The sequence below is a fragment of the Bufo gargarizans genome, chromosome 8 (genome assembly GCF_014858855.1).
Source record: "Bufo gargarizans isolate SCDJY-AF-19 chromosome 8, ASM1485885v1, whole genome shotgun sequence".
NCBI classification, from domain to species: domain Eukaryota; kingdom Metazoa; phylum Chordata; class Amphibia; order Anura; family Bufonidae; genus Bufo; species Bufo gargarizans.
In genome coordinates, this window is record NC_058087.1 from 191263572 (window position 1) to 191285260 (window position 21689).

The window sequence follows — 21689 nt, forward strand, 5'->3', positions numbered from 1 at the left end:
GTGGCGGCGGTGGCGTTTTGGTTGCGGTTGCGGGGCATCGCTGATGTGTCTCGGTGTTTTATGGTGAGGCAGGCGTTGAAGGGTTATCGCCGGGGACGGGTGCGGAAGGACACCCGTAGGCCGGTGTCCTTGGCGGTGTTGCAGATGCTGTGGACAGCGGCGGGGTCGATTTGTGAGTCGGCGTTCGAGGTGTGTCTGTTTAGGGCGGCGTTTACGTTGGCCTTTTTTGGGGCTTTTCGCATATCGGAATTGGTGGCGGCTAGTCGCAAGGGCGACGGGGGTTTGTTATGGGAAGACGTAGTAGAGGTGGATGGTGTTTTGCGGTGTTATGTTCGCAGGTCTAAGACCGATCAGGAGGGTAAAGGGGTGGTTTTGTGGCTGAGGCCGATGGTGGGGTCCTTGCTTTGTCCTGTGCGGTGTGTAGGGAATTTCTTGGCGGTTAGGCCCGGTGGCTCGGGGACGTTGTTGGTTCATCGGGATGGTTCGCGGTTGTCGCGTTTTCAGTTTGTCGCTGTTTTCCGGAAGTGTTTGGCGGCCGCGGGTTTACCTGCCATGGAGTATGCCTCTCACTCGTTTAGGATTGGGGCTGCGACCGAGGCGGCCAGGTGGGGCCTGGGGGAGGAGGTTATTCGGCGTATTGGGCGCTGGGAGTCTGATTGTTTTCGTTCTTATATTCGGCCTCATCTGTTGTGAGGGGTGTGGGGCTGATGTGAGTTGTTTGGTTGGTGGTTGTGGTTAATTGTGTTTGTTTTATTGCAGGTTCGGCGCCTTGTTTGGCTTGGATTTTCGGGCACTCGTATGTTCATTGGGGGGCCTTGCGAGCGGATGTCCGGAGGAATGGACGTCAATTGGGCTTCTCGGCGGATGTGCTGCAGATTAGGTGGATTGGTTTGCGGGGTCTTCTGTGGGGGCGGGTTTTGCCCGAGTTTCATTTGAATGTGCAGTTGGATCGGCCTCCGGATATTTTGGTTTTGCACGTTGGTGGGAATGATTTGGGGGTACGTCGTTCGCGTGACGTCATTCGGGATATTAAGCTGGATGTGTTGCGGCTGTTGGCGGATTTTCCGGATGTTTTGTTGGTATGGTCTGAGGTGGTGGCGAGGAGCAGCTGGCGGTTTGCTAGGTCGGTGAAGCGTATTAATAAGGCTCGGGCAAAACTGAATAAGGAGGTTGGACGGTTTGTGCGCCGGCAAGGTGGGATAGTGGTGCGTCATAGGGAATTGGAGGCGGCGTCGCCTCAGTTCTTGAGAACGGATGGAGTGCACCTTAATGATGTTGGAATGGACATGTGGGCGTTGGGCATTCAGGAGGGTCTGGAGACGGCCCTGAGGGTGTGGCAGGACGCCCACAGGTGAGGTGTCGCCTGTGGTCTTCTGTGGCTGAGTTATATGGGATCCTGGGGAGCAATACAATGGTTAAGAGATGCGGGACATGTTGGAGCCTGCATCTCATGTGGTTTGGCAATGCTGAGGATGGGGCTCCTGTTTGGGCTAAAAGGCCTACAGGAGGAGTTGCGTGGATACTTCAAGGATTTGGTGCTCTTGGGTCGGTGAGTGCGGCCAGGGGTAACCTTGAAGTATATGGTGAGACGGTTGAGGAAGATGACGCTTGTTTGGGTTGCCCTCCAGGATCCTTGTTATGGTGTAGCGGGTCATGACGTTGAAGGTTGTGTTAAAGTGTCTGTTGTTATTATTGTGATTATTATTGTGATTATTATCATTGTATATGAATAATAAAGTTCGGCCGTCATGGTCATTTTTCTCCAAAGAAAGAAGGTGTCGGTGTGGTTATTGTAAGGTAAAGGTTTGCAGGAACAGACGGAGGAAGTTCTTCCATCCTATTAAGTCATGAGAGCGACGGAATGAGGCGCAGCCATAATGGAGTGCGGCTTGACTTAGGGGGAAGACCGCAGGATGGGAAAGGGTTAAGGATAATCATGGCTAGGGGTCGGTTTAAGGGAGGAAGAGGAGGGTCGACAGATTCGCGGGCAGTATATAGATGTGGGTATAGGAGGGGCTTAGGCAGTCTTAGGAAAGGCAAGCGCGTTTCCCACCCTCCCGCCCTCTTTTTAGCTGGGTTTCTTGGGTTGTGTTTACTGTGGGGCTGAGTTATATGGGATCCTGGGGAGCAATACAATGGTTAAGAGATGCGGGACATGTTGGAGCCTGCATCTCATGTGGTTTGGCAATGCTGAGGATGGGGCTCCTGTTTGGGCTAAAAGGCCTACAGGAGGAGTTGCGTGGATACTTCAAGGATTTGGTGCTCTTGGGTCGGTGAGTGCGGCCAGGGGTAACCTTGAAGTATATGGTGAGACGGTTGAGGAAGATGACGCTTGTTTGGGTTGCCCTCCAGGATCCTTGTTATGGTGTAGCGGGTCATGACGTTGAAGGTTGTGTTAAAGTGTCTGTTGTTATTATTGTGATTATTATTGTGATTATTATCATTGTATATGAATAATAAAGTTCGGCCGTCATGGTCATTTTTCTCCAAAGAAAGAAGGTGTCGGTGTGGTTATTGTAAGGTAAAGGTTTGCAGGAACAGACGGAGGAAGTTCTTCCATCCTATTAAGTCATATGGATGTATACGTTTTGCAATTTTACATCCGAATTTGCCTTTGTTGGTACTATTCATTCAGTATTTAGACAAAAAAGGATCTGTTTTTGCCCAAAACTAAATACTAATGAATATGATGCGGTACTGACGGATACCCATGCCTGCTGTTTCATACATCTGTATCATGTGAAAAAGGCCCGAGAGGGATTCAGAGGAATGATATTGTACACACGGCACGGACAAGGTTTGAGTTACCTGTGATGTGCAGTGTGATGTCCTTCTGCCCCCGCTCTGGGCTGTAGATCACTGTACAGGTGTAGACCCCTGCGTCTGATAGGAATATTTCCGATATAGAAAGATCCACCTCTCCATTCAGTGCTTTCTCTAAGTTCAGAGAATATCTGGCATCCGTTGTTCTTACTTCATCATCATAACTCAGAATTTCTTTTCCCTGGAAGTGCCAAAACGCTGCAAAAAATTTGGGATCCACTGGAGGTTTCTGTACTGTGTAGTGACAGGGAATGAGAGCAGCGGAGCCGACTGTAGCCTGATGAGTGCTAGGACCCCGGATCTCCAAAGCTGCACCTGTGTATGATACAAATGAGACGAATGCTACAATATAATTGACCAATACTGGGTAAAGCGCGGGACGGCACAGAATACAGGGTATATGTGTGTAACAAGACTTCTGGATTAATGACGCCCTCACCGATCAGCTGTTCCCTGCAGAAACTAAGGGGGTCATTTATTAAGACCAGTGTTTTAAACACCGGTCTTAATAACCCCTATATCTGGCGGTGGATCAGCCGAAGTTATGATGAATGAGATGGGCCTGACGGCCTGTCCTCGCCCCATCACGTCCACTATTTTAGACCTGACACGAGCTGGGAAAAGTCACAGATTGCTGAGCAACTAACCGTTGTACCACAATCTGCGCCAGAACTGCTAAGTATGCACTTTCAGTAGTACAAATTGGTTAATGTGGCTTTATCTATGCACTTGAATCTCAAAAGGCTGTACAGTCATGTGAAAAAATTAGGACACCCTTTGAAAGCATGTGGTTTTTTGTAACATTTTTAATAAAAGGTTATTTCATCTCCGTTTCAACAATACAGAGAGATTAAAGTAATCCAACTAAACAAAGAAAACTGAAGAAAAGTCTTTTCAAGATCTTCTGTAAATGTCATTCTACAAAAATGCCTATTCTAACTGAGGAAAAAGATAGGACACCCTCACATGTATTCCCTCTTAAATTGGCTCAGATCTCACACAGGTATATCACACCAGGTGCACATAATTAGTAGATCGTTACTCTGCATGTTGAATGAGGCTTGCCCTATTTAAACCTCAGACATTTAGTTTGGTGTGCTCCTGACTGTTGAAGTGAGAGTGAGCACCATGGTGAGAGCAAAAGAGCTGTCAGAGGACTTCAGAAAAAAGATTGTAGCAGCCTATGAGTCTGGGAAGGGATTTAAAAAGATCTCAAAAGATTTTGAAATCAGCCATTCCACTGTCCGGAAGATAGTCTACAAGTGGAGGGCTTTCAAAACAACTGCCAACATGCCCAGGACTGGTCGCCCCAGCAAGTTCACCCCAAGAGCAGACCGCAAGATGCTAAAAGAGGTCTCCAAAAACCCTAAAGTGTCATCTCGAGAACTACAGCAGGCTCTGGCTACTGTTGATGTAGAAGTACATGCCTCTACAATCAGAAAGAGACTGTACAAGTTTAACTTGCATGGGAGGTGTGCAAGGAGGAAACCTTTGCTTTCCACGAGAAACATCGAGGCCAGACTGACATTTGCCAGAGATAAAGTTGACAAAGACCAGGACTTCTGGAATAATGTTCTTTGGACAGATGAGTCCAAAATTGAATTATTTGGACACAACAGCAGAGGACATGTTTGGCGTAAACCAAACACAGCATTCCAAGAAAAGAACCTCATACCAACTGTGAAGCATGGAGGTGGAAGTGTCATGGTTTGGGGCTGCTTTGCTGCAGCAGGACCTGGTCAGCTCACCATCATAGAATCCACGATGAATTCTACTGTGTATCAGAAGGTGCTTGAAGAACATGTGAGACCATCAGTTAGAAAATTAAAGCTGAAGCGGAACTGGACCATGCAACATGACAATGACCCAAAACATACTAGTAAATCAACCAAAGATTGGCTGAAAAAGAAGAAATGGAGAGTCCTGGAATGGCCAAGTCAAAGTCCAGATTTGAATCCCATTGAGATGCTGTGGGGTGACTTGAAAAGGGCTGTACGTGCAAGAAACCCCTCAAACATCTCACAGCTGAAAAAGTTCTGCATTGAGGAGTGGGGTAAAATTTCCTCAGACCGATGTCGAAGACTGGTAGATGGCTACAAGAACCGTCTCACTGCAGTTATTTCAGCCAAAGGAGGTAACACTCGCTATTAGGGGCAAGGGTGTCCTATCTTTTTCCTCAGTTAGAATAGGCATTTTTGTAGAATGACATTTACAGAAGATCTTGAAAAGACTTTTCTTCAGTTTTCTTTGTTTAGTCGGATTACTTTAATCTCTCTGTATTGTTGAAACGGAGATGAAATAACCTTTTATTAAAAATGTTACAAAAAACCACATGCTTTCAAAGGGTGTCCTAATTTTTTCACATGACTGTATATGGGAAGGGAATAGTTAACTACTAGACTTTCAAGACAGTTGCCAGGTGGTGGGCTCACCCCATCCCTCTGGTTAGTGAGTTGCTGCCGAGTTATCAAGAGAGAAGCTGTGCATAGTCGTTGCTGGTGTACAGGACCGTGTAACAGATACCAGTGTGAGAGCAGCATCCTGCGTATGTGTACAAGCATTTGAGGTAACAGAGAATCCTTATCCAGGGAAACACCATTCCTGTGAAAAGCTGCCAGAAAAAACTGTACTCAAAGCTCACTTCTGAGGGAGAGAAACATTAAACCTCTGCAGAAAGTTGAGGATCATAAAAAGGACAGTGCATGGATAAGGACAGTGACAGTAACACATATTTATGGCTGTATACTTTACTGCATGTGTCAGGGTATATTGCTTCAGGCGCCTGCCACACTGTTGAGATGGACGGCCATCTGTTAAAGGACTACACTGCATAGTTGAGCATTATAGTACATGTGACTGAGAGAAAATTGCACACCTTTGGTCATTTGGGAAGATTGGGGGTAATTTATGACACGTGCTATGCCTGTTTTAAGTGTATAAAAAGCTGTAAACCCCTGTTTCGCAACTTTTTTAATGCCCGTGTTTTCACCACATTCCACATTTGGGTGAAGGGGGGCGTGCAAGGGTCTGGGAAATGGACCCTGACAAATTTACTAACTGCTAGCGTAAATGTTGATGTAAGACTACCCCATTTAGGAAGACATTTTACTTGACAGGCGCACAATGCCGGAGATAGACCTGATTTATGACGAGGCACACGCTTTGCCATAATTAGGTGCAAGCTACAACAGCGGAGGCGAAATAAAGACCAGCGATAAAAGCCTGTCTTTGTAAATGACCCCCCGCTAGTGAAACAGACTCAGAGAGGACTGTTAGAGTTACTAGCCGCTATACACAGCATTTGAGACCATTCTCCCTTGTGATCTATCTGAAAACTGTGTCTATCACCTGCGTTTGTACTGCACCACCCATTATCCACTCGGTAAAAGAAAGACTGCTACTTGCTATAATCAAGCCGGCCTGTTTATTTGCCACCATCTCCGCCGCTGGCCCCTCTTCCTGCCCTGCACCCTGAAATCCATCCACCATCAAGGGCACCCCAGCCACCACCAGGCAGGAGCCTCTAAACCAGGGTGTGCCCAGAGGGAAAGGAAGTGTTCCCCCTGCCATCACTTCACGCTAGAGTCAGTAAATGCTGGAGCAGGATTGCAACTGTGAGGACTACAATCCCCCTCTGTGCCACTGCCACTACTCCCGTGTGTGACCATGTGGCCGTACCCTAAGATGTCTACTAAAGGCAGAAGAAAGCAAGAGGAAAACAAGACAGAAATAGAAAAACATTGATGGAAAACAAGAATAACAATGTGTAAGGAACGCGCTGATTGGACATGGTGCCTAAAGATCAGAAATTTCCAGAAGAGGGTCTCCGGGGGGTCATGAATCTGAGGACTCTCTGGTGTGCACTGTGTATTGCACAGCCCCAATACTTGGCTTGCTAAGTACAGATTTGAGCACAAAGGTTGGATTAATTCCTAAACCTATGTTACTAATTCTAGAAAGTGGCCCTTCGTTTTCCTCATGGTATTTGTCACCAGTATATGCTTCTTAAGAAAGGACATAAAACTGGTGACAGACTCTTTTAAAGGACATGGCACTTTTTGTGTCCGGCCGCCTCTCGGCATGTTTGCCGTGCGGTGGCCGGACCTCTGGCCTATCCCCATTATAGTGAATGGGGCTGTAGCCGACTAACGCTACTGTGAAAGTAGCCTAAGTGTGGCATTATGAGTAGAGATGAGCGAATTTTTCAAAAATTCAATCGGTTGGCCGAATTTTCCAAAAAGATTTGATTCGATCCGAGTTTATTCGTGCCGAATTGCGTAAAAAAAAACAGCTATTTCCTGGCTGCAGAGAGGCTGTAAAGTGATGCAGTAAAACGCATAGGGAGTCTGCTGTGGTAGTGAAATAATACTGTGAGTCCGTATGACATGCAGATGACAGTCGTCGCTCTTAGAATCACTTCACACTTCACTCATTTGGTCAATTACGGGGCCAAAACTGACCAAATAACTCAAGTGTGAACTCAAGAGCGCACTCCTTTTACACCGTCGTCAGCTGATTCCACATAGATGTCTTACAGAACCTGTTCTATTAAACGCTTATACAAGTAGAGCCCCACCGACAGAGCAGAGAGGGTGTCAGCAGTAAGTTTGTGTTGATGTCACTGATTATTTTGCCCTTCCTCTGATCCGTCAGAACAATAACCAGCAAAAAATGGATCCTGTCTGTTGAGCATCTGCCTTCACTCGGTCAGCATTTGGTTAGTAATCCATCAGTATTGATAAAGCCCAAAAAAACAGGAGTGGATCCAAAACAGAGATGACACGTGAATGGAATCTTTGCATGTCTTCTGTGTTTTGTACCCACTCCTGCTTTTGGCTACCAAATCATAAGCCAATTCTGATGCAAAATAGGGACCATGTCATACAGGCCTTACAGCTGCTACATAGACAGGATCCATTGTGCGTTTCATTTTTCCTTTATTCTGACAGATCAGAAGGGTCAAATAAATGATGATGTCAACCAGGCCAAAAAGGCAAAATAGTGGCCCAGTCATAAAGTGGGGAGGGTAGAAACAGCATGAGGAGACCACAGAGTGGCCCAGTGACAGAGTGGTGAGGTAGCAGCAGCATTAGGTGTCCACAAAGTGGCCCAATGACAGAGTGGTGAGGTGGCAGCAGCATGAGAAGACCACAGAGTGGTGAGGTGGCAGCAGCGTGAAGAGACCACAGAGTGGTGAGGTTGCAGCAGCATGAGGAGTGGTGAGCTGGCAGCAGCATGAGGAGACCTCAGAGTGGTGATGTGGCAGCAACATGAGGAGACCAGAGAGGGGTGAGGTGGCAGCAGCATGAGGAGATGACAGAGTTGCCCAGTGACATAGTAGTGAAGTGGCAGCAGCATGAGGAGACCACAGAGTGGCCCAATGACATAGTGGTGAGGTGGCAGCAGCATGAGGAGACCACAGAGTGGCCCAGTGACATAGTGGTGAGGTGGCGGCAGCATGTGGAAACCACAGAGCGGTGAGGTGGCAGCAGCATGAGGAGACCACCGAGTGGTGAGGTGTCAGCAGAATGAGGAGTCCACAGAGTGGCCCAGTGACATAGTTGTGAGCTGTCAGCAGCATGAGGAGACAACAGAGTGGCCCAGTGACATAGTGTTGAGGTGGCAGCAGCATGAGGAGACCTCAGAATGGCCCAGTGACATAGTGGTGTGGTGGCAGAAGCATGAGGAGACCACAGAGTGGCCCAGTGACATAGTGGGGAGGTGGGGGGCAATACCAGTACAAGCTGAAGATGGTGGGTGGCTGTAGGAGCACCTGGCAGCAGGTGTGGCATCAGGCAGGTGGCAGCATCAGAATAGTAGCTGAGGCATGTAGCCCGAAGAAGCAGGTCTCTTTTGTCAAAGTGTAGGTATGGCACAATGGATGATCTAGTCTGATGCATCACGCACTGGTGTGTGAAAATCCTGGCTGATCCACGCCTTATTAATCTTCACAAAGGTCAGTTACTCCACATTTTGGCTGGACAGGCGAGTTCTCCTTGGGGTAACTATGGCCCCCATCGAACTAAACACCCGCTCTGATGCCACACTGCTGGCCGGGCAGGAAAGCTTTTCCAGGGCAAACTCAGCCAGTTGCGGCCACAAATTTAGTTTGGTTGCTCAGTAGTCTAGGGGATCTTCAATGTGGGGTGGCAGGGTGCACTCTAAGGCTCCTTTCACACTAGCGTTTTTGCTGGATCTGGCAGGGTCCAGCAAAAACGCTTCCGTTACTGATAATACAACCATCTGCATCGTTATGAATGGATGCGGTTGTATTATCTTTAACATATCTTTAACATTGCCAAGACGGATGCGTCATTAACGCCATTGAAAGTCAATGGGGGACAGATCCGTTTTCTATTGTGGAAGATTGTGTCAGAGAAAAAGGATCCGTTCCCATTGACTTGCATTGGGGGTAATGCTGGATCCCTCTTGCTCCGCATCCCAGGACGGAAAGCAAAATACCTGTTGTGGTTTGCTCTCCAGTCTGGGAATGCAACTAAACAGAACGGAATGCATTCTGGAGCACTCCGTTCTGGTCAGTTCAGTTTTGTCCCCATTGAAAATGAATGGGGACAAAACTGAAGCGTTTTTTTCTGGTATTAAGCCCCTATGACGGAACTCAATACCGGAAAACGTAAACGCTAGTTTGAAAGTACCCTAAGTATGCCACAACCTTCTGGTTCAGGTTCTGCTCTATGTCTAGCTGCTGCTGCTGGTGAGTAGTTTCTTCAGTAGGTGGGTGTAGAAAACTGTTCACAAGCGACTCTAGACTTAAGTTGCTGCTGATGGACCCCAACCCACCCAAGCAGCCATGGTAGTGGAACATGAGCACAGAGGGCCCCCCAGTCAGACCTGCATGAGGATGGGCGCACATAGGCAGCGGCCAACTGACTACATAGGATGTCTCGATAGTAGTTCAGTTTGCCCTCCCTCTCAGTGGATGTATAAAAAAAGGCCCCCATTTTGGACAGGTAGCGAGGGTCTAACATCGTGGAGAGGCAGTAGTCATCCCTCTGCCGAATGGTGACAATTCAGCTGTCACTACGCAAGCAACTGAGCATGCATCGTGCCATTTGCGCAAGTGACTCGGAGGAAATCCCTGCCTCCAGCTCCACTGCATAGTGTCACGGTGTGTCTAAGTAATCCACCTTGTGTTCATCATCGCAATGTAGCTCCTCTGGCTGCTCCTGCTCCTCCTCTCCTGTCACCCGTATAGAAAAACCACCCATTTCTCTACGCGTTGCTTGTGCTCAAATGTCTTCCTCCTCTAGTTCAGCCCCCACAGGGCTCATGTGGCTGTAAGATGTAGTCGCCACGTCTCCTGTCCCCTGGCCAGCCAGATTTAGCAGCATCTGTTCCAGGACATGAATCAGTGGAATGACGTTGTTCATCCTGTAGTCCTGGCGACTGACAAATAAAGTGGCCTCCTCAAAGGCCCCGAGCAAATGGCAGGTGTCACGCATGAGCTGCCACTGGCTAACATCGAAGGTACACAGGAGAGTACCTCTGTCCGCCTATATCATCAAGAAATCGTAAATGGCCTTTCTCTGTTCATATAATCGGTCCAACATATGGAGGGTGGAATTCCAACGGGTGGAAATGTTGCATATCAGCCTATGTTGGTGGACGCCGTTCTGCCCCTGCAGCTCAAGGAGGGTGTGTACGAGTGGCTGAAGTGCAGGCAAAGTTTCCTGGCCATTTTCAGGCTGTCTTGCAGATGGGGTGAAGACTTCAGGAACCACTTTACAACCAGATTAAACACGTGCGTCATGCAGGGCGCACGTAGAGATGAGCGAATTTTTAAAAAATTCGATTGGGCCGCTTCACCAAATTTTTTGAAAAAATTTGGTTTCATCCGAATTTAATCGCGGCTAATCGTGTTAGAAAACGGCTATTTCCTGGCTGCAGAGAGCCTTCATAGTGGTGTACAACACTGTGCCTTGCAGGAACACGCATAGGGAGTCTGCTGTGGTAGGGAAATAATACTGTGAGTCAGTATGACATGCATATGATAGGCATCGCTCTTAGAATCTCTTCTCCTGTACCCTAGTTTCCAGGCCTCGTTCCGTTCCCCTTCCCTCCTGTGCTCGGTGTGGAGTTTCCCACCCATACCGCATCCATGACAGTACATTGGTAAATTGCAGAATCCAAGATGGCTGACGCTATTTATAGGGCTGTGACATCACAGGGCTGGCTGATGATTGGCTGCATGCATGGCATTATGGGTGATCCCGCCTTCCCAGAGTTCCTTTCTCCATGTCCTCACAAGTGCAGCAGACATTTTAGAAAAAAAATGTATTCATTACTACGAAGCGCGAGGAAATTCGGCTTCGGTGTGAATCAAATTTTTCATGAAATACGGATCAAATTCCACTTCGTCAGCTTTGATTCGCTCATCTCTAGGCGCATGGATCAGCCCTCCATGACGCAGCACCGACACCATGTTCTTCCCGTTGTCGGTCACCATTGTTCTGATTTTGAGTTGTCGAGGAGAAAGCCAGGATTCTATTTCTTGAGGAAGGACGCAGAGTAGTCCCTCCCCTGTGTGACTCAGTTCGCCCAGGCAAACTAGGTGCAGAACAACGTGACACTGCCGTGCCCTGCACATGTGGTATGCTGGAGGAGCACTGTGAATTGTCCCTGCAGTGGAGGCTGAGGACACAGTGGAGCATGAGGAGGCAGAGGCGGATATTGTCGCAGCACCAATGGCGTGAGAACGTGGAGGCGGAAGAGGCCTCATCTGACCAAGTTGCTGGTGTGGCTTTGCAGGAACCACATTCACCCAGTGGGCCGTAAAGGACATATATTGTCCTTGACTGTATTTACAGCTCCACACGTCGGCGCTGCCGTGCACTTTGGCAGACACCGACAGGCTCAAGGACTGGCCCACCTTCTGTTCTTCATATGTGTGCAGGGCTGGTACTGCCTTTTTTGGAAAGAAATTACGGCTTGGCACTCTCCACCTCGGCTCGGCACAAGCCATCAATTCTCTGAAAGGTGCAGAATTCACCACTTGGAAAGGGAGGGACTGCAGCACCAGCAACTTGGCCAGGAGCACGTTTAGCTTCTGCGCCGTTGGATGAGTGCACACATACTATTGTCTCTTGGCAATCGCTTTGGTGATCGATTGCTGACGGAATGACAGACGAGGAGTAGGAGGACGAGGAGCAGGATCATCAGGACCAGCAGATGATGGGAAGGACAGACAGCTCCCTTCGGCTGGGGTGGTGGAACTTTTACTGCATGAAATTGGGTGCATGCCACTGGGTGAGCAGTGGTTGCTGCGGCAGGCTGGACCACCACATCGGAGCCACAGTTCTCCCAGGCCACTTTATGGTGATGCTTTATGTGTTGACGCAGGGCCGTGGTGCCAACATTGGCACCCTGGTCACGCTTCACCTTCTGCCCACAAATTCTGCAAATGGCCATGTTCACCTCCTCCGGCGGCCTAACAAAAAATTGCCACATCACTGAGTATGGCATTTTCCCCCCCCAACACTCTGCGCTGACTGCCTGCTACCGCTGCCTCTGTGAATCCCTGCACCTGTACCTTCCGGGCCAGTAGGCTCCTGCAAAGTTGGTGGTCTACCCCGGGCACGTTTTGGCTCCCGACCTCCCACTGCTGTCACCCTGCTGACTCACAGCCACGCTGCCAACCTGCTGGCTCAGCCACTGCCTCACACGCAAGCTGCCACCCTCTTCTCCTGATGATGATGATGAAGCCCCTTCTTCACCCAGCTCGCAAGTGCGATCGGCTACATCATCATCATCATCCGCTACTGTCTGCACGTTACTGATGTCCCCCTCAACTGTCTTAGGGCCAGGAGCCTGACCTTTTGCAACACCTGCTCCCACGTGACTCTCATCATCACTGGTCTGTCTACCGGAGGAAGTGGCAGATGTCTCCTCCAGATCTGGGCTGGGCAGTAGCTGCTGACTTCCTCTAGTAGCTCGTCCTCACTAAAAAGTGGAGCCAAGCCTACGGCATATAATACTTTTCGCGCTGGGGGAACTGAAAATGACAGAGAAAGGTTCAGGACAGGTGGGGCACAGGGCCTGCTCCCAGGCCATAGCCATGCCAACTAAGCGTCGTCTCAAAGGAACCCACCGACTCTTGGCTAAGGGTGTCTGATGTCACTTGCGACAAAGTCGAAGACCGAGTCAACCATTCAAGCACCGCTAGGTTGCTGGTCAAGACATGACCGCTAGACGACACTGGGAGCTCAGGTGTCACGGCTGTTTGAGGGTAACAAGAGCAAACACAGTGAAAAGAGCTACTGACCGGACCCAAACTAGAGAAGATAAGGGGTGACCCCTGTCAGACCCTCAAAGCTCTCCCTATGCTGCTAAAGCACATGCCTGGATCCAAATGGTGGAAGGGGGCATGCCCGCGTACCTCAGACTGATGGCCACTGTAACCCCTACAATAGTGGAAGGGGCACGGCCACCGGTGCCCTACTCAGTATATGGAGGGAACCGTGGCCACCTCAGATCCAGTCAGAAAATAATCAGGTAAACAACAATATCTGCACACTTAGCTGAAGGAGATGCAGCCGCAGAGAAGACGGATCCAAGGACAGCTGGCAATATCCGGAGTGCTTGCTGCAGCAGAAACCAGGTCCAGTGAACTGATAGCTTACAAGTGAAGTTACTCAAGCCAGAGCTACAACTGAAATGAGAAATATAATCCACGCCCTGCAACAGGAGGAGGGGTGATTTAAAGGCAGGAAAATCAACTGCAGGAGAAACAGCTGAGAGTAAAGACCTCATCACAGGGGCGGAGAAACAGAACAGTGAGAACACCTCCAAGCTCTAAGTGACATCATCGCAGGGGTGGAGACACAGAGCTGTGAGAACTTCTCAAAGCTCTGGTAGTGACAGTACCCCCCCCTCTACGGGTGGACTCCGGACACCCAGGACTCACCTTCCCAGGATGAGCCCTATGAAATGCCCTGATGAGGCGAGTGGCTTTAATGTCCGACACCGGAACCCACATCCTCTCCTCAGGACCATAACCCTTCCAATGAACGAGGTACTGAAGAGAACCGCGGACAATGCGAGAGTCCACAATTCTGGAAACCTCAAACTCCAGATTGCCATCAACCAAAATCGGAGGAGGAGGCAAAGAGGAGGGTACCGGGGGCTAGACATATGGTTTTAAGAGAGATCTGTGAAATACATTATGTATCTTCCAAACCCGTGGAAGATCAAGACGGAAGGCAACCGGATTGATGACTGACAAAATTTTATAAGGCCCAATAAACTTGGGACCCAATTTCCAGGAGGGAACCTTCAGTTTAATATTTTTAGTAGACAACCACACCAGATCACCCACATTCAGGTCCGGACCAGGCACACGTCTCTTATCAGCCACACGCTTATACTTCTCACTCATCTTTCTAAGATTACTCTGAATCTTTTGCCAAATGGTAGACAAAGACGAGGAAAATCTCTCCTCCTCAGGTAAACCCGAAAGAGCCCCTCCCGAGAATGTCCCAAACTGCGGATGGAACCCATATGCACCAAAGAATGGTGACTTATCAGAAGATTCCTGACGACGGTTGTTCAAAGCAAACTCAGCAAGAGGGAGAAAAGAACACCAATCCTCCTGGTTCTCTGCCACAAAACAGCGCAAATATGTCTCCAGATTCTGATTGAGGCGCTCAGTCTGACCATTCGACTGCGGGTGAAAAGCAGAAGAGAAGGACAGCCGAACCCCCAGGCGAGAACAGAAAGCCTTCCAGAACCTGGACACAAACTGCGAGCCTCTATCGGAAACAATATCAGAGGGAATGCCATGCAATTTAACAATATGGTCGATAAAAGCTTGCGCCAACGTTTTAGCATTGGGTAAACCAGGGAAAGGAACGAAATGAGCCATCTTGCTAAAACGGTCCACGACCACCAGGATCACCGACTTCCCCGAGGAACGAGGAAGATCCGTGATAAAGTCCATGGACAGGTGTGTCCAAGGACGGGAAGGTATGGGTAACGGGAGAAGGGAACCTGAAGGTCGTGAACGAGGGACCTTAGCGCGAGCGCACGTCTCACAAGCAGCCACAAAACCCTCCACCGACTTACGAAGAGCCGGCCACCAAAATCTCCGAGCAATGAGATCAACCGTGGCTCTACTTCCGGGGTGACCAGCAAGAACCGTATCATGATGCTCCTTAAAGAGTTTGTGACGTAGCTCAGGAGGCACAAACAACTTCCCGGAAGGACAACGGGCAGGTGCCTCAGTCTGGGCAGCCTGGACCTCGGCCTCCAAATCGGAATAAAGAGCAGAAACAACTACCCCCTCCGCCAAAATGGGACCCGGGTCCTCGGAGTTTCCTCCTCCCGGAAAACAGCGAGAGAGAGCATCAGCCTTCACATTTTTGATCCCAGGGCGGAATGTAACGACAAAATTGAATCTGGAGAAGAACAGAGACCATCTGGCCTGTCTCGGATTCATACGCCTGGCCGACTCCAAGTATGCCAGATTCTTATGGTCGGTAAAAACGGTGACAGGGTGCCTGGCCCCCTCCAACCAATGACGCCATTCCTCGAAAGCCAACTTGATGGCCAACAACTCCCTATCTCCCACATCATAGTTTCTCTCTGCCGGGGAGAGTTTTTTAGAGAAAAAGGCACAGGGTCGCCATTTGGCAGGAGAAGGGCCCTGGGACAAAACTGCACCCACACCCACCTCGGAAGCATCCACCTCAACAATAAAAGGTAAGGAAACATCGGGATGCACCAAGATGGGAGCAGACGCAAAACTCTCTTTAATCTTAGAAAAGGCTGCAAGCGCCTCCTCCGACCAAGAGGAAAAATCCGCCCCCTTTTTTGTCATGTCAGTAAGGGGTTTGACAACAGAGGAATAATTCAAAATGAACTTTCTGTAGTAGTTAGCAAAACCCAGAAAGCGCATCAATGCCTTCTGATTCTCAGGAAGCTCCCACTCAAGTACAGCACGGACCTTCTCAGGATCCATGCGAAAACCAGAAGCAGAGAGGAGAAAACCAAGAAATTGAATCTCCGATACCATAAAAAGACATTTCTCTAGCTTGGCATACAGTTTATTCTCCCGCAGTATCTGCAGAACCTGAAAAAGATGATCCTGATGGGTCTGAACATCAGGGGAAAAAATCAAAATATCGTCAAGATACACCAAAACAAATTTCCCCATTAAGTGGTAGAAAATACTATTAACAAAATGCTGAAAGACGGCCGGAGCATTCATCAGGCCGAAAGGCATAACGAGATTCTCGAAATGCCCGTTAGGGGTATTAAAAGCCGTTTTCCATTCATCCCCCTCTCTGACCCTGACCAGGTTGTACGCGCCTCTCAGATCCAATTTGGAAAACACCTTGGCTCCAACAATTTGGTTGAAGAGGTCCGGGATCAGAGGAAGGGGATAGGGATCGCGAATCGTGATACGGTTCAGCTCCCTAAAATCTAAGCAAGGTCTCAGAGAGCCATCTTTTTTTTTAACAAAAAAAAAACCCGCGGCAACAGGTGACTTTGAGGGACGAATATGCCCCTTCTCGAGACTCTCAGAGATATAGGTTCGCATTGCGAGTCTCTCCGGTTGTGAGAGATTGTAGAGGCGTGCTTTTGGCAGCTTGGCGCCGGGAATGAGGTTAATGGGACAGTCAAACTCCCGGTGAGGAGGTAGCTCCTGAACACCGCTCTCGGAAAACACGTCCGAGAAATCAGAGAGAAATGATGGCACAGTTTTAGTAGACACCTCTGCAAAAGTCGCTGTGAGAATTCTCTCTACAAAAGTCACTCCACTCATTTATTTGCCTTCCTTGCCAATCAATGGTGGGGTTATGTCTAGTGAGCCAGGGTAACCCCAAAACTAGAGGAGAAGGCAATCCGTTAAGGACAAAACAAGATATCTCCTCCACATGAGTGTCACCTACAGCTAGCCGGATATTGTGAACAATGCCTTTCAGAGATCTCTGCGAGAGTGGAGCAGAGTCAATGGCAAAAACAGGTATATCCTTTTCTAATGTACAAACCTGAAAACCATGCATGGCTACAAATTGAGTGTCAATAAGATTGACGGCCGCTCCACTATCGACAAAAATCTCACAAGAAATGACTTTGCTCTCTAGCGCCACCCTGGCAGACAGGAGAAAACGGGAACTGCAGGTCAGAGGAAAAGCATCAATTCCCACATCAAGTTTGCCCAAAGTAGCAGATGAAGTAGAACTTGATGATCTACCTCTTGAGGTTTTTCTCTTATTATCGCTCTTAGTACAGTTCAGGAATCTCCTAGACGGACAAACATTTGCCAAATGACCTATGCCCCCACAACAAAAACACACCATATTCTGAGGACTAAACCCTCTTTTATCAGGGGCAAGTCGGCCTAGCTGCATGGGCTCCTCCTCAGAGGGGAGCGAGACAGGATGAGACCCCTGCATACTGAATGAGTCCGCACCATTGCCCCAAGACTGACAATGGCTGGACAGAGAGGTCTTGTTTCTTTCTCTTAGACGTCTGTCAAGGCGTACCGCCAATGACATGGCAGACTCTAAGGACGTTGGTCTCTCATGGAAAGCAAACGCATCTTTCAATCTCTCTGAGAGACCATGACAGAACTGACTCCGGAGTGCAGCATCATTCCAACCTGAATCAGCTGCCCATCTCCGAAATTCAGAACAATAAAGCTCCGCAGACAGTTTGTTCTGGCATAAAGCACGTAAGTTCGATTCGGCCAGAGCAACACGATCCGGGTCATCATATATTTGCCCCAGGGCCACAAAAAATCTTTCCACGGATCGAAGGGAGGGATCCCCTGATGGCAGCGAAAAAGCCCAAGTCTGAGCATTGCCCCTGAGCAGGGAGATGACAATCCTCACCCTCTGTTCCTCATTACCAGAGGAAAGGGGACACAAGCAAAAATGGAGTTTGCATGCCTCTCTGAAGCGAACAAAATTCTCACTGCCCCCGGAGAACGTCTCCGGAAGTGAGACCTTTGGCTCGCAACAGACTCCATGAGCCGGAGCAGAGCCTAATGCTTGTAACTGAGTCATAGATTGACGGAGATCCGCTACTTCCAAAGAAAGACCCTGCATGCGGTCAACCAGGCCAGAAAGCGGATCCATGTCAAAAAAGGACGGTTTTGGTGGATTATAATGTCACGGCTGTTTGAGGGTAACAAGAGCAAACACAGTGAAAAGAGCTACTGACCGGACCCAAACTAGGGAAGATAAGGGGTGACCCCTGTCAGACCCTCAAAGCTCTCCCTATGCTGCTAAAGCACATGCCTGGATCCAAATGGTGGAAGGAGGCATGCCCGCGTACCTCAGACTGATGGCCACTGTAACCCCTACAATAGTGGAAGGGGCACGGCCACCGGTGCCCTACTCAGTATATGGAGGGAACCGTGGCCACCTCAGATCCAGTCAGAAAATAATCAGGTAAACAACAATATCTGCACACTTAGCTGAAGGAGATGCAGCCGCAGAGAAGACGGATCCAAGGACAGCTGGCAATATCCGGAGTGCTTGCTGCAGCAGAAACCAGGTCCAGTGAACTGATAGCTTACAAGTGAAGTTACTCAAGCCAGAGCTACAACTGAAATGAGAAATATAATCCACGCCCTGCAACAGGAGGAGGGGTGATTTAAAGGCAGGAAAATCAACTGCAGGAGAAACAGCTGAGAGTAAAGACCTCATCACAGGGGCGGAGAAACAGAACAGTGAGAACACCTCCAAGCTCTAAGTGACATCATCGCAGGGGTGGAGACACAGAGCTGTGAGAACTTCTCAAAGCTCTGGTAGTGACATCAGGCCTCTCGCTGCGACTCCTGCTGCCTGCGACATAAACATTTTGGCCACTGCCCGTTCCCTTTGAAGGGCCTGTCACCTGTCTGTCTGACATACTGTATAATAATAGAATAAATTAAAATAATACCCCCAAAAAAAGGCTGTAGTACAATGTAACTTCACCACTGAACTGCAATAATACATATATATATTTTTTCTGATTAATAAATCCCCCCCAAAAAAATAGAACAATCACAATTCACCGCAGAAAGGCTAATAGGACGTACGTATCTATCCTATTAATACCCCCTGTAAATGGCTGTAGTACAATGTAACTTCACCACAGAACGGCAATTATGACTCCCCGTAAATGGCTGTATCACAGAACTTGTATCCCAATTATAAGCAAGGTTTTCTGCAATTACTGATGTATCATATAGTGCAAACAACCTAAAAGCAGCAGTAAAACACCAATTTGGTTCCCCAATTAGTGCAGCAAGGTGTAACAGAATTGCTCCTATTACCAAGGCTGTACACTCTCCTATTGGACCCTGTTCTCCTTTTATAGTGTGGATATTCTTTCCCTACACCTTGAATAATATTTCCCTGAACTTGTAAATCTTTTTTTCAGCACAATTTAGTTTTTCCTAGCACTGTCCCTAGCGCCTGCTGATGCCTCTCCCTGCACTAAGTACTCTGGAAAATGGCTGAATCCAAGATGACTGAGACTATTTATAGGGCTGTGACATCACAGGGGCTGGCTGCTGATTGGCTGCATGCATGGCATTGTGGGTGATCCCTCTTTCCCAGAATTCTTTGCTCCATGTCCTAACACGTGCAGCAGCCGAAAAAATGCCATTCGTTACCACGGAGCATGAGGAAACTCGTCAACTTCAATTTGCTCATCTCTAATTATGAGGCTTAAAAGGCTGAGATTGGAGTTTTCTCTGGTTGGTTGTCTTGGAACCGAACACGAGTTCGGGAAATGGTTTTTACAGTATAAATCAATTTCTTAAGTTATTATGCAAAGTCTTGCGAGACTTCGCAAAGTAATAACTTCGGCTCATCGGAGTCGATACATTCTGATACTGTACAGAGCGGGATCTCCGTACAGTATTGGAACTAAGTTTTATGCGAATCGACTTCGGATGTTTTTAGTAATGACAGACTGTAATAGACCCAGTCCGCCTCTCACAGATGGGACCTACATCTTACTAAGGATTCCTGCCTGTCCTGAACTGTTATGCCGCTCAACCTCAAGGAGTTAAATGCATTATACGAGATTAGAAAAAAAACTTTTTTTTTCTTTCCTGCACAAACAGAAATCCCTCCAGTTCACTGGTTGTGTCACAGCAAAGCGAGTTACCGCACACACGGGGTTAATGCAGTGAGAGACATCGTACAAGGAGCTGGAGAAGCCGGGATCCCGGCTGGGACACGCTGTACAGTCTATTACATGTCACCATCCGCGCTGCAGACGAGTATTTCTGGCGTCGCGCTGAGCTCGGTGATACTGTTCTATTCTCCATGATCTCCTCTCTGCGAACAAGATAAAATATAAGACATACCTGAATGGAGAAGGAGGAGAAGGAGGACAACGCGTGAGGTGGCCATGATCTTCTGAGCCGTCTACCTTTACTTTCACTATTGGTATGCACAGGGCCGGACTGGGGTTAAAGACCAGCCCTGGAAAACGTTGCACACCACAGCATCGGGCCATTATTTACTTGTTTATAAAAGGGGAAAGTATTCATTTTAAAACACGAATATTAACTTTGCCCCACAATAGCTCTTTTGTAGAACTCCCATTGTTCATATTATCACAGTAGACCAACTTTTCCCAACCAGGATGCCTCCATCTGTTGCAGAACTACAACTCTCAGCATGCCCAGACAGCGTTTGGCTGTCAGGGCATGCTGGGAGATGTAGTTTTGCAATAGCTGGAGGCATCCTGGTAGGGAAACACTACAGTAGACCATTATCCCATCCAATTGGGTCAGAACTAAGAATAATCAACTTATACCAGCTGTACATATATAATTATATACTGGAGATGCCCATGTTATACCAGCTGTACATATATAATTATATACAGAAGATGCCCAGGTTATACCAGCATGGTCCATATCACTATATACAAGAAGATGTATAACTTATACCGGCTGTACGTATATAATTATATGCAGTAGATGCCCAGGTTATACCAGCTGTACATATATAATTATATACAGGAGATACCCAGGTTATACCAGCTGTACATATATAATTATATACAGGAGATGTATAACTTATACCAGCTGTACATATATAATTATATACAGGAGATGCCCAGGTTATACCAGCATGGTCCATATCACTATATGCAAGTAGATGTATAAGTTATAAATCTTCAATGGACCATGCTGGTATAAGTTATACATCTTCTTGTATATACTGATATGGACCATGCTGGTATAACCTGGGCATCTCCTGTATATAATTATATATGTACAGCTGGTATAAGTTATACATCTTCCTGTATATAGTGATATGGAGTATGCTGGTATAACCTGGGTATCTCCTGTATATAATTATATATGTACAGCTGGTATAACCTGGGTATCTCCTGTATATAATTATATATGTACAGCTGGTATAAGTTATACATCTTCTTGTATATAGTGATATGGAGCATGCTGGTATAACCTGGGTATCTCCTGTATATAATTATATATGTGCAGCTGGTATAACCTGGGCATCTCCTGTATATAATTATATATGTACAGCTGGTATAAGTTATACATCTTCCTGTATATAGTGATATGGAGTATGCTGGTATAACCTGGGTATCTCCTGTATATAATTATATATGTACAGCTGGTATAACCTGGGTATCTCCTGTATATAATTATATATGTACAGCTGGTATAAGTTATACATCTTCTTGTATATAGTGATATGGAGCATGCTGGTATAACCTGGGTATCCCCTGTATATAATTATATATGTACAGCTGGTATAACCTGGGTATCTCCTGTATATAATTATATATGTACAGCTGGTATAAGTTATACATCTTCTTGTATATAGTGATATGGAGCATGCTGGTATAACCTGGGCATC

At 47.7% G+C, this 21689-nt stretch overlaps 1 protein-coding gene across 1 annotated transcript in view; it reads right to left on the bottom strand.

Moving 5' to 3' along the window:
• The window catches only part of LOC122945117, a 47299-nt gene extending 27090 nt beyond the window's left edge, over positions 1-20209 (bottom strand). Inside the window, exons 1-2 of the mRNA XM_044303998.1 lie at positions 20156-20209; positions 2809-3138 (exon numbers count right to left, since the gene is read on the bottom strand). Of these exons, the coding sequence (XP_044159933.1) occupies positions 2809-3138; positions 20156-20201 (376 nt within the window). The 5' untranslated portion in view covers positions 20202-20209. The remainder of the gene's footprint in view (positions 1-2808; positions 3139-20155) is intronic.
• Positions 20210-21689: the final 1480 nt, after the last annotated feature.